Source organism: Branchiostoma floridae, chromosome 15 (genome assembly GCF_000003815.2).
Source record: "Branchiostoma floridae strain S238N-H82 chromosome 15, Bfl_VNyyK, whole genome shotgun sequence".
Taxonomy (NCBI): Eukaryota; Metazoa; Chordata; class Leptocardii; order Amphioxiformes; family Branchiostomatidae; genus Branchiostoma; species Branchiostoma floridae.
The window spans coordinates 14,096,185-14,110,482 of NC_049993.1; the positions used below are offsets into that span (position 1 = coordinate 14,096,185).

Sequence of the window (14,298 nt, forward strand, 5' to 3'; positions counted from 1 at the left end):
TACCTACTAAAAGTTACATGTTATCATTTCTACATACATTTCAATATTTACTTAGACTTTCTCAATCAGTCAATGTTCTTTCTTCCATTTCCGAGCAATATTCAAAATACAGTATTCAATTTCATGGCAGTGGGAACAATGTTCCAATACTTCAAAAAGAATGGCTACATCACACTGCCATAATCTTATAATGTTAGATTGGGCCTTGAATTGAAAAATATCATATAGAGTAATACATTTGACCTGACCTGTATATATGTAATCTATTAACAATTTGCTGTGAGTTACACGTAGTCGATTACATGAAATCAGCACCTAAGCCTCTCTGCATCTCTTGTTAATTAATTCTAGAATTTAGTTAGGGAAAGAACACAGAACACACTTAACATTTTACACCCCCCTCCTACATGTCATATCGTATTGCTGATTCCTCTGCAGGCATTACCGGAAGATAGAAAGAAAGCACGTTCTTTTGAGACCTGTGTAAATTGTGACTCCAGTTGAAACTGATACACACCAAATATGGTTTAATGTATTCATCTAGTATGAGGCAGGTCCCAACAGAGAAAGATTCCCACGGCTCCCATACACATGGCTCCTCCCACCAGACACTCCGGCACCCCAGCCTGCTGGCGGTAACTTTCCACAAAGGCTGAAAAACTTAACTCCGCCCTTTTGGGGGCGTTGTCCAGTCAGGTTGTTACTTATGGGGAGGGCTGACGGTTTGTGGATTTTCCAAAACATCGGGCGGAACTGACAATAGATGATGATTAAATGATAATAACAAACGCCCACAAAGCATATAACTGATGGCAACAGTGCTCCAACTTTCTAAAAAATATTTCGCATTATATATTGTTAGTTTAGTTTGACTTTCTACTTTGATAAAATGACCAAAAATATCTGCTATTGTCACGAACTTTCAACAGCCTCCCAAACCCCCTCCAATAGCACAGCACTGCCAGATCGGGGTGTGCCAAGTGTCTGAGTATTATTTTTTTTCGCCTCCGTAAAAATGTTATTAATGGAGTTTAGTGGAGGCAGGCACGCAAATTACGAGGAAAAAATGTTCGAGAATGGGGAGGAAACATATTAAATTTTGTAGTTGTATTTGTACCAGTTCCATGAAAAAATTTGTTATACTTGGACACTCCCTCGGCAAGTTGTAATAAGCCAGCCTAGCCCAAATATGGCATCGAAGAAAGCCGACACTGTCTGGGCTTGCCACTCCGCCACATGGGAGGGCAACATGAAGACCCGCCTCCGTGCGCACTGGGGGACGCCACAAGTCACGTCAGGCAGCGCCCGCATGTGATTTTGTGTTTTGCTCATTGTGATTCCCTCCGAAAACAATGTTTTTCACATTTGATCTGGCATTACAATTATTGCACAAATAAATACAGTCAAAATGCTGCTACTTTGTATTGAAAATAAGCGTAGCGGCCCCAAAATAAGCGTAGCGGTCCAAAATTTTAACGTAGCGGGCCGCTACGCAACTTTGCGCTAGCTAGAACCCTGCTAGCACCTTTTCATAGCTGAAATCAGAAATGCAACATTTTTTCCTAGGACCTATTGATATGCATAGACATGTGAGCTAATGCTACACGGATACAGTGTTAGGCAAATCTGCCATCTGGTAAGGTATTGCGTTCAGCTTGGAGCAATGAGATATTTGATCAAAGAATGGTGATTTACTTTGATGTAGACTCAAATGGCTGCCACTGGAATAGTTTGAGTCTAGACTTCAGGCTATTAACACAAGGGGGACGTATTAAACACATTCTTGCATGTCTTATCTTTCTGTACTGTAATTATAGTATTGGGTATCAAGCCCTGAGAGATTTCATTACCAAAGATAGTGGAAGATGAAAAAGTCGTGTAGAATCTCTCATATTCGTTTTTGCCGTTGAATGGTCAAAGACAGGAGATAAAAGAGGTGTATGGTTTCAGTGTTGTTATTGACTGTGAAATCAGCACCAAGGACAGATATACACTTGTATCCATTCGTATAACAAAGGATATCCCTGTAGCTCAACTAGTATAGCGACTGCACCATTCGCAGATCACAGATATTTGATGTTGGGCTGTTAAACTACTTTGTTTAACAGTCCATCGTAGAATATCTAGTATAGTATTTGGTATCAAGGCCAGATGGATTTCATTGAGAGAGATAGCGAAAGATGAAATAGTCATCTAGAATCTCTGATATTTATTTGTGCTGAGGAATGTCAAAGATAGGAGTTAAAAGAGGTGTGTGAAATCAGCACCAAGGACAGGTATATTCATATCACAAAGGATGTCCCTGTAGCTCAACTGGTAGCGACTGCACCATTCACAGATCCCAGATGTATCATGTTGAGCTGTAAAACTGTTTTGTTTAACAGCCCATCATAGAATACTGTAATTCCTGATTTTTTCAATGTACTGTTGTGTTCACGGTTTTCACGGTGATGACTGTAACGTGAACTTATCATACCGATAACAAATAATACATGAGACTTTTTGAACATTTAGTTCTGAGAACAAGTTAGATTTTCTCAGACCGTGAAAGTTTGGTACCAAGAAGACAAAGTGAATTACAGTATCTAGTATAGTATTTCAGGGCTCGAAATACCACCTGCATATGCAGGTTAGTGCAGGTAAAATTGGAGCTGTACAGGTATTTCTTGTGTCTACCTGTACCTAACCTGCACTGGTCCATATACTGGGTTTTATACATGAATGTCCTGCAATGTAGGTATATATGGATTGTTATCAGCTGCATTGATTGTTATCACCTATAGTGTGTAAAAGAAAAAAAATAGCAATGGTTCCTGAAATATTTTAGCATGATCCGTTCTTCCTAAATTCAGAGCGGTGCAGGTAAAATTTGTCTGGTGCAGGTGATTTTCAATGTTACGTGCACCGGTGCAGGTATGCAGAAAAGTATTTCGAGCCCTGTATTTGGTATTGAGGCCAGAGGGATATTATTTACAAAGATATTGAAAGATGAAATAGTCATGTAGAATCTCTGATATTCTTTTTTGCTGATGAATGTCAAAGAAAAACTGGTGTGGGGATTAAGTGTTGTTATTGACTGTGAAATCAGCACCAAGGACAGGTATACACTTGTAACTTGTACCGACCTACATGAATATCATAAAGAATGACTGTGTAACTCTACTGGTAGCAACCTCAAGGCTGGACACTGTTAGTAATTATTTGAGTTACATGTACATTGAGTTCTATGTAGTTGGTAACTGGGTGACCCTGGTTCAATCCTGCAAGGGGCATCTCGGTTTGGACTGCACCGGTCTCTTGGAAGGGACATACGATGCGGTCCCTTGTTAGAGTTAGCTCAAGCACATTAAAAAGGGGGAAGAGCTTAAGCAACCCCTCCATGTAAAAGTTAAACCTTCCACTGAAATGGCAAGGAAACCTGCTGCCATAAGTGCTACAGCCCAATGACAACCATCTACATACAGGGCTCAAAATACTGGGTGCACCCAAAATTGGAGCTGTGCACCCAATTATTTTCTGTGGGTGCACAGGGTGCACCCAAATATTTTCGTAGGTTTATGTATGATTCTATAAAAAGATATCAAAGTATACTAGTATACATCATATTCTTGACATCTAACTGTTAGAAAGATAATAAAAATGTCTGTCATGGTAGAGTACTTGTTTAAGAATTTGATAGCTTGTAACTAAGTTTTACTATTCAGTTATTACTTATAAGTGGTGCACCCAAAACATTTTTGGTGCACCCAATTCTTTAAGCTGGGTGCAACAGTGCACCTAATCCCCAAAATGAATTTCGAGCCCTGACATCACAGTTCAGTCTGTACAAAATAGAATCTGTAACAAATGTGATGCTGATGTTTCTGTGTCACTCATTGAACTTGAAATTCTATGTGGCATGACATTAGCCAAGAGAACATGACCATGATGTTGTTTTTGTTGTTGTTGTTGTTTAGGACACAGCGGGCCAGGAGAGATACCGTACCATCACCACAGCGTACTACAGAGGGGCCATGGGCTTCATCCTCATGTATGATGTCACAAACGAGGACTCCTTTAACAGTGTCCAAGACTGGTCAGTGGAGTTTCCTTTGTGTCTAGTGTCTGTGTTTGCTTGTGCATCTGTGGTAATTTGAGTACAGTAGAGTGGCAGGAAGTGAAGGGGAATACACTCAAAGTAACCATAGACTGGCAAGAAATAGAGGTCAATTTTTGGGTCAAAATGGTCACATACAGGCTGTTTTTTCTACATGTTAGGCATGCTGGGAAAACTGACAGGAAGTTAGGTCATCACATGTTAGGCATGCTGGGAAAACTGACAGGAAGTTAGGTCAAAGTTCCCAGAAGAGCTCATCTTATGTCCTAATCTCAATTTTCTGCTACATGCATATATGCCAACTAGGTAAAAAATGCATCAGACAAAATTGGCAAAAAATTTACCATGGATCAATGAAACAAGAAATTCACAAAAACTACAAATATTTAAAAAGATGTGTAGTGTTGTTATTGACTGTGAAATCAGCACCAAGGACAGGTATACACTTGTACTAAACTTAATCACACAGGGATGTCTCTGTAGCTCAACTGGTAGTGGCTGCATCATTCATCATCCATTCTCTTTCTTACATATGGATCCATTCACACACTATTGGGTACCTGGCTTCTTTTGGGGAGGTATGGGCTCTGCCTTTTAACATCGTGCCCTGGACACAGTAGATAACAACCCACGGCCCCTAGAGCCTCAAAAAGGCTATGGGACTATCTATACAATGTATTTACCATCATGGTGGTTCTGTTCTCACAGGTGTACTCAGATCAAGACGTACTCATGGGACAACGCCCAGGTGGTGCTGGTCGGCAACAAGTGTGACCTGGAGGACGAGCGGGTCATCTCCACGGAGCGCGGAAAACAGCTGGCGGACCAGCTGGGCCTGGAGTTCTTCGAGACGAGCGCGAAAGAGAACATCAACGTAAAGCAAACATTCGAGCGCCTGGTAGACATCATCTGCGACAAGATGTCGGAGAGTTTGGATTCGGATCCCTCGTTAGTCAGCAAGGGGCAGGGGACCCGGCTCACGGAAAACCCGCAGCCCCAGCAAAGCGGATGCGCTTGCTGAGATCGCTATTCCCATAGCTTAAAAAAAAAAACGTTCAAAGTAGAGTTGAGGGACATTTTGTGTCTGAAACCTCCTTCAAAGCGGGTGACGCTCAAAATGTTTTACTATTTAGTATTATTTCCTTTTTTGTACCACATTTCATGCAAAAAAAACATTAGCCCAGTTTTGTAGCTGTTTTTTTTTTCCGGCTTTTTTTTCTGTGTGGTGTATAATGTGGGAACGTTTAATACCTGTTTTTAAAGTGTAGAAAAAGAAGAGGTAATTGTTATGCCAGCAGTGACCACTACAAAGTTCTTGTCTTGTTGTTAAAGAGCAGTAATGTGTGAATGCACAATTATAGGATTTAGTGTCAGGGCCCTCAGAGATAGCGAAAAGGAGACCCAACATATGTCATAGCTGGATTGAACGATAGATAACAAAGAAAAGCTGTGTTTTCCCATCTTAAAGCTCTTTAAGTACTCAAATCTACACGTAGTAAGCAAAGAAACTCGCAGCTTATGTCCAGTCATTTTAATTCTCTTTCATTAAACAAGAATATACTTGAGATTATAGATAAGATTATATGTACATTGTTTTCTTCTATAATCTACGATACCCTGGACGAAAGGATGTGCTCGTTATGTCATTGTTGTTCTGCCTTTTCATGATGTCATTTTATGGTGTATTGTTCCTGATATTGCCACAATGATGACCAAAAGAAGACCACTGTTTAATGTACTTATAAAAAGTTGTGTGATGGAAAGAAACTATAATAGTGGTGAAGGAATAGGGAGAAATGTGAAAAGCATTAGAGCTTTGTCAAAGAAGAAAAGTTAGCAGAGAAAAAAGTTATGTGGGGCCACTTCTTGGGAGGACATTTGATGTAATCTACCTTGTTACATGATTCACAAATGTCGAACTGTATTGTGATCATCGCATGTTAATTAGCTATGCCTCTAAAGGCATTTCCACTGTACATAATGAAATTTCACATAGGTCTCATTTCTAGCGGGAAACGGGTGATTTTATTCCTTAAAATAATTAAAAAAGAAAATAACCAATCCTAAAGTCTTGCCCACCTCTGTCAAAACTGCAAAGTAGAACTTGAAAATGAAAAATTTGACAGACAGGCAGCCACTCTCTCATTGGTTGAACTGCAAATTGCCATGCTGCCATTGGCTGGGCTGTAATTGTGATTGACAGTCAGATTCTGTCTATTGAAACTTTTCCATAGCATAATGTTGGTAAAACTACGCTTTCACAAATTATAACTTCTATGGAAAAACCAAAAGCTAGGAACAGAATTGTGCCACTACATCTCTATAGCAGAGTATATTTAATTTTTGGCGACGTCTCAGGGGCAGAGGCCTTTTTTTGGGGCGGAGAGGTAAACCCTAACACCAATACTTTCAAGGGTTCATGAAAGCAGTACACACAGTGGCACACTCCTACAACTGTGAAATTAACATCAAATGCATTTTTTCTGTCTACATACATTATAATGGACAAAAATATGATCTCTTTGAAATTGAATCACACCAAGTGTCCTGCCAAGAATGTACGGAGAAATACATGTTACAGCACTCGGCTTAGTACAATGTGTATATTTGTGAACGCATGATTATCGTATCTTGGAGGCTGCTATGTGTAATGTCAACTCTAGGTAGTATTTTCTCCTGGACCATACTACTGGTGAATGAAGAAAAAGATGAAAAAAAAGGGAACAAAACGAACCAGTAACGAACACTTGGATAGTATCCTAATGTCCCTGTGGATAGTTAAAAACCTAGAGATTTAGGAAAAAAAGTATAACTTATTTATTAGGGGCTTGTTTTCAATGTTAGCTAGATAGGCACATTTCTATTGTGGATTGTTGTCAGCATGGTAGAGCTGTCTGTATATTTTGGAGTAGTATACTTTAGATTCTAAGTGACTTTGTGGTGCAAGGTTTATGGTATTAATTAATGGTGCGCTCAGCCATAAACATCCTGTATGACTGGAATTATGTCATTTGTGTCAGTGAATTTGTGGACTGTTCCAGGGGTTATTGGTACTCTGATGGTACTCTGTAATCACATTTTCCCTATGTCGCCCTCCTTGCTTGTAAACTTTTATTTCCAAAGCTGGAACTGTAGACATGTGCATGAAACATACAATTATGTACTTGTATGCTGCACATCCGATGTTGCCAGCTAGGTGGCGTCCTTGACACGTGACACACTACACACTTGACTTAGAGTCCAAAGGCATTTTGGGTAAATGTGGTTGGGCAGTTTAATTTGGTCCAATTTTTATGTAACGCAAGTGCAAATGCAGAATGTTCATGGCATATATTAAACGTCATAGATGGCAAGAATATGTGTGTCTTTTCTTTTCCTGTCTTTCTATTAATGCAATTTGGAGTATAGATAATAAGGCATCTAGCCATTGCTGTCATTACCTGTGAGATAGGAGGTATTGTTAGTGTATTTGGTGTGGCTGTTTCTTTTCATCTCCGAAAATATTTCTACATACACATTCACAGGGGGGACACTGACAGGAAGTTAGGTCAAAGGTCCATGGATGGGTTATCAAAGGTTATCTCATTTCCTGTCATCGATTTTCTGCTATTTTCACCAATAGGTTGTAACTTTTACATCACTAGAGCAAATTGATGAAATATTTATGAAATAATACCGTTTGTCAATTTGAAAAAAAATGCTTATTCCTTCCGACTTATTCTGTTTCAAAGTCTACAACTAAATCATGAAGTTTCAAAGGCAGCTGCTAAAAGTATGGATGTTTTCCTGCAGTACCAAGGAAAGCCACCAGGAGGCCCAAAATCTAGTAATTTCTTTTGATTCATAAGTTCCAGACCAAACCATATACCGATTTTCATAATACAATGCAACCCACATAAGGCTTCTTGAGCTAAACAACAAGCAACCCTAAAAGGTAACCTTGTTGAGTGAAAAGGTAATCAACGTGTACCAATTTTTTAAATACAATGAAACCCACACAATTCAAGGCTTCTTGAGCTAAACAACAAGCAGATGCAATTACAATTACTGCCCTAAAAGATAACCTTAAAAGGTAATTAACATGCAGACAGTGGAGTGACGGATCACATTTTCATTACCATAATTGGTTGCTTACGTCACGTCTGATATATAAGCCCACACAGGACCAAAAGGTCGCCAAACGCGACGACTGGAAAACGGTGATATAAAACGTTTCTACAGCAGAACGGACGTTATTAGCGGATTGGCATCTTTTAATGACGTCTTGTGGCTTGTAATTAATGTGTCTAATACCGGTTATTAGGCTTTGAGGACAAAGGTTAAAAACTATGTGACATACCCTGTATTACTTCAACAAGGGATGTCTCAAAATGTATTTAGGGGTAATGGGCAGATGATGTTTTGGTTAAGGAAATTCGTTTGAAAATGTGTAACACTTACTCTAGAGCTCTATTTTCCGGGGCTGTAACTGGCAACACCCCACAGTAGGCCGACCGGATGCTGAGTGGACTGCTATAGGCCAGGTTTAATCAGGCTAATATGAAATGAGTAAACAAATAAGGATGGGTCAAGGCTTTAATATTGACGGCCCCGTTTCATCTTTACCATTAGTATTCCAGTCACTCATCATTGTATATTTTTGTGACAAGTCTACAGAGAGAGGAATGAGAAACGCAGTTCACCCAAGTAGCTGTTGGACTGCAGTACTGCCGGAACATGATAGATCTCGTTGTGAGACTGCTATTATGCAGACTATCATACAAAACTGTTATGATGAGGGTGGGTGCATAGATGCATCTCCATAGATGCAAATTGAATCGCAACATCGTACTTAGAGGCTATACACAAACTAACTTACACTAAAGATAAAGTTGCAAGGTTATTCATAAATGTTCTGATTGACATATTTAAAAGTATCCAAGTGGAAAGTCTCTTTTTGTAACACCCCTCACAAACGAAAATGAGGCACAGCCCAATACACAACAAATACAGTTTCACGAATTTTTATTTTGTATTCAATATCCCAACTATCTGCTATGAAGAAAGACTGATGTACGATGTATTAGAAAATAGATAATGTCATATTTTGTACATCCACCTATTAACCCTATTCAGACGGGGGGGGGGGGGGCTTTTGAGGCCCGCGCCAACTTCGATGTCCTATAACGCCAGAACGGCTTACGCTAGAGACACCAAATTTAGTGAGTTTTCCTAAAATATTGTTGGCAACAATTTCACGAAGTTTGACAAATTTTCCATTTTTTCGTGTTGCCATGGCAACCGTTTGTTGACAGGCTGTTTTGCCCAAAATCACTATTTTTGGTTCTAACAATGTATTTTTCACATTTATTTGCTATATTACTGCTATTTTGTTACATAAATAAAATCTTATATCATTTAGCATATCTTTCATAATTATATATGCATATATTATGCTAATTTAATGACGTCATCAGCCCCAAATCCAAGATGGCGGACCGTATGGCCAGATCAAGAATAACAAGCTAATTATCCCTTAAAATTTGTAACTACCTGGTATTTTTTCATCAAAATCCATCTAAATAAATGAATTGAGTCTATTTCCATTGCCCTTTGTGATTATTTGTTGCAAAAAAAGTATTTTTAAAAATTCAAGGTGGTGGATATAATATGGCGGAGCCCAACTGGTATCTTAGATGTGCATGACGTCATTTTATGACGTCATTTTGACGTCATTGATGTTGCCATTGGCAATACAAGTCGTAAGAAACATTATTATTCTGTTATCTGCACTTGTTGTTACATCTTTGTAGAATAACTTGAAGTTTTCTGAGAATACCCTTTTTTCATGGGTACGGCCAATATAATCAAATTGATGACGTCATAATTACGTCATCTTACGTCAACGTAACGTCAAACGTCAAATACTTGTCAGATATTATGTCGATATCATGTCTTAAAAATTTGGTGGCCCTACGGCACGTCGTTTTAGAGTTATAGGACTTCAAAGTGGAGGGCCTCAAAAGCCCCCCCCCCCCCCGGTCCAGGGATGACCAAAAAAGCCCGGTCTGAATAGGGTTAATGTCTCAAGAGTGAACCAAGCAGTCGGGGAGGTATCTCTTAATCTTTCATTTATTCCGTTTTGATAGACGAGCTTACTTCTAAAGTCTACCTTAAAAATACACAACATAAACCACTTCATAAGTAATACAAGTTATAAATTCTGAAAAGACTGGAACGTAACAAGAACGCAAAACATTTATCTGTTGTATTTCACCCGAAGAGCAAATTAAAAATGTAACTGTCCCAAGCCCCATGGCCAATCAACATCCAAGATCTAGTGTCGTCATCTTTCATACAAACTTTCCCGCCACTCACCCTTGAGAGAAGTCGCACTCAGGACGTCCTGACCGCTTCCTCAGAATCGCCGGTATTTGAGGTGAGAATTTTCCTATATTCTGCGTTAGAATTCCATGTTTCACCAATGCATTACCTTCTATGTCCTTCATAGTACTCTCAGTTGTGTATCCTCGCTCATTTAAGCTTACTTTTGAGGTATTTCTGACAGAGTAAACTTCAACTTGAGTTTTATCATAGGGGGGTTGCGAAACCCATGTAAGGAATGTCTGGATTTTCCTGTCAGAAATTCCTCTTAAGTTTCTCAAATTGTCCTTATTTCGCAACGAAACTGGTTATCATGGTCGACGCAGTATGAATGTGTATTTTTTCTCCGCATTTTTGAAAAATTCCTGTCGGAAAACCTTGAAGGAAATTGCGAGTACATCCACCTATTTACCAGTAGTGTACATAATTATGGTAGGCGTCCGAACATTGATATAGATAGACGGTCGACGTTAGAATTTGAAGGAAAGTTAATTTTTTGATAACCGATATAGTTGCAGCTGTAGATAAAATTTAACTAACCTCTGGAACATCTTCGCAAATCCTTTTGCAAAGCCTCAAGGACTTGGTTGAAAATTTTCATTTTGGGAAAGGGCCGTCCGACTAAGTTGTCAATCAGCGTGTAGGGGTGGTAAATGTTACCTCAGAACTTGCATATGAAATGATGTTTTCTTAGAAATTTACCACAGAGTGGCCGGAAGAAGAGTCCTGAAATCTATTAGTATCTATTTTACGTCAGCTTTACTAGTTTTTATCAGGAAAAATCCCAGGAATATAGAGTAGCGGTTTCATGTAGTAAGGTAGCCGGGAAACAGGTGTGGGGTCCCGCGTACGCGTGTTCGCAATATCCGGTACGAGGCTCGGGGAATAGCTACCGTTGACTCTTAATTCAATAGCCAATAGTTTGAGTAACAATAAAATTCTACCTCAAACGTTTTCGTAGAATGAATTTCACAAATACTCGAGGATTTTTTCTCTTATACTTGATGACGAGGGAATTTTTTAATCTCCTTGCAGCTCGTCAGCGCCGCCTAGCTCACTAGCAACGAACTGCAACACAAAACGACAGGCTAAAAGGAATTCTCAAACAGCTTAGCAATCTACTTTTCACCATTTACTATACTCCAAAAGAGGAAACGTTCATGCATGTGTAATTACCATTTTCTTCCTAAGGATGTTTTTGCCCCATTGGATGGCATTTCAGCACCAGGTATCTCAAGCTTTGAGCAAATAATTATGTGTGTGTGTGTGTGTTTCTGTCTGTCTCTAGTTATATGCATCTTTTTCTCTATCCTTTCCTCTTATCCGTCTGTGTGTATCCATGCTATCTCTCTCTCTCTCTCTCTCTAGATATAACGTTATATATATAAATATATATATATAGCGAAATATAGCAAATCATGTAAATCCAGTACAGTAAAAACATTGATCCACAAACATCACTTTTTTCACCATTTATTCCAGCTTGTTCTTCTGTCCATACAGAGGAAAATGTCCCTTTTTTTCATATCCAAACCATACTCTAACCATTTTGCATACACAGACTAAAAAGTTTTCCAAAATATTGGCAATTGAAAGAGACTTTCATCCCAATGAGCTCCCCAAACTAATGACAAATAGCTCATTGATAATTATAAGACTACATGGATTTCTTGAATTTCAATTTTACCTGTAATTAATTATCAATCAATTATGCTTGCCACTGTGCAAAAAACATGCAACTTTGTAACCAAGAAATGCTATATCTGTACATCATTACCTTCGAGCCAGGATAAATTCAAAATACTTACATAGAAAAATATATCCATTCTTTCAGTAGCAAGATAACAAAACTGTCTACCTTATACCATTTACAATTACAATGTTACAAATTTTCCCTGACACCAGAAATACTTTTTCAAGACAATGTACTTTGCAGAAGATAGTGTGTATCATATACATGTCACTAAAATCTGGCTATGATATCTTACCCATTTTAAATCAACTTAACATGTGTCAAAGGATACAGTGTCATTCACCCACCAAATAAATTAAATTATTTCTTATTAATAATAATTGAATGAATGAAGACCTTTATTGCACATTTTTGCCCCACTGGGCTAAGTACAGGTCACACGGTAAGAATCACATATATGTAACAATGGAAACAGTCATACACATCTATATATGTAGATGTGCATCTAATCTATTCTAGGACATTCGACTTCCTCTCGCATAATACACTGGTACCATCAACTACAGGTGCAAGTGAATCTGACTGGCTGATTGCTGGCCAATACTAATGCAGCAAAAAGAATGCATAGTAAAATCTATGTGAATCAATTTGCTTAAAGGGCCAATCTAGTTTTCTTGGTCACTTTACATGAATGGCTTGATAGAGAAATGTATTGTTGGGCACCTGGCTGTTGCAAACCAGTCTGAAATGCTGTTGGGGTCACAGCAAGTGAATATTCTGGATAACATCACAGCTAATTGATTTGCATACATTTTGTTAAGTTTGAACAGCATGGACCTTACTTTCAGTGCTGCCAATTTACCCATAAATGTGCTCAGCATGTTTCACCCGGACGGGAGACCTGGCGCATCCCCGTCTTGTAATTAGCCAGCAAAAGGGTATGTCACCCCGTAAGGGGCGGTATCACCCCGTCGTGTGTAAACATGTGCGAACATGTGTGATCACGTCGACCGATGATGATGATGATGATGATGTTTCTAAATCTTTCTCCTGGTCAGGTCAGGCTCTGTGGTGCTGTTGATGACAGACTTCAATGTTGTCAGTATGTCATCGCTTGATGAAGAACCTGCGAGTGACAGCCCTTGCTGTTCCCAGCAGGAGAACCAGCACGACCCCAATGAACAGAACAGCTGTGCTGCTATTGGAGAAGGAAACGACTGCTGTGGACAGATAGAGGAAAGAGTTAGTGTCAGCATGTAAAGCAATGTGAAAAAGTGTAAATTTGATGTTGGTCCAGTTTAGCTGACTGAGGTATTCTTCCACTGGTAGTACCAGAAATAAAAATTTAGGCTGGACGAGATGGCCGACACTTATTTCAATCTGCCCGCTAGGAATTCGACGTGGTAACCACGTTGTGATACGTTGGAACTACGTTGGAATTTGGACGGAGTTCCTGACCCGGCTTGCACGGGCATACAGAAAAGACAGATGATATTTTTACAGGTTCAGCGTACCAGGGAGCTGACCCTAGGTCTTTTCAACAGGCCCAATATACAGAAGAAATCTTGACCTTCATTGCCATATTGGTCATTATCCAAGGAAAACTAATTTTTTTGTGTAGCAACCTGTAAAGAATGGCCCTAAATGAGCAATCTTTGGGTGAAAATTTATTGCATTGATGGTTCGACAGACTTAGTTGCCATTTTCTGTAGAAATGTTATTTTTGTTAAAAAGTTTTTACCAAAAATAACATTTCTACAGAAATGGCAACTATGTCTGTCGGTCAGCGACAAGGCTCCCTTTTCTATTGGAAACATTGAATTGTCCGAAAAACAATGTTTTGAGAAGTGCCAGCGCTTTTCTGAGAGACAGTCAGGACAGTCCCAAATCGTAAAAAAACCTCTGGACCGACACCTTAAAAGGACTGCATATTGCAGTTTCATGTATATTTGGTGAGCAAAAACAGCCAGACTGAAACTCATAGTGCTTGCTAGTTCCAGAGTTTGCACAAAACCACATTGGAGGTGAAAGCATGTGATTGAGGAAGGCTCATAAACTCTTTATAACCTGTGCATATATTCACCTGGCCAATAAATGCTCCATGATATTAATTTGTATCTTTGACATTTAGGTAGAAAAATGTGAG

At 39.1% G+C, this 14,298-nt stretch overlaps 1 protein-coding gene across 2 annotated transcripts in view; it reads left to right on the plus strand.

Annotated features, from left to right (window-relative positions):
- LOC118431793 (ras-related protein Rab-3) overlaps nt 1–7,452 on the plus strand; it is a 24,597-nt gene extending 17,145 nt beyond the window's left edge. For both annotated transcript variants that reach the window (XM_035843132.1, XM_035843131.1), the window contains exons 3-4: nt 3,957–4,075; nt 4,805–7,452. In XM_035843132.1, coding sequence (XP_035699025.1) covers nt 3,957–4,075; nt 4,805–5,117 — 432 coding nt within the window. In that variant the 3' untranslated portion in view covers nt 5,118–7,452. The remainder of the gene's footprint in view (nt 1–3,956; nt 4,076–4,804) is intronic.
- The last annotated feature ends 6,846 nt before the right edge of the window (nt 7,453–14,298 follow it).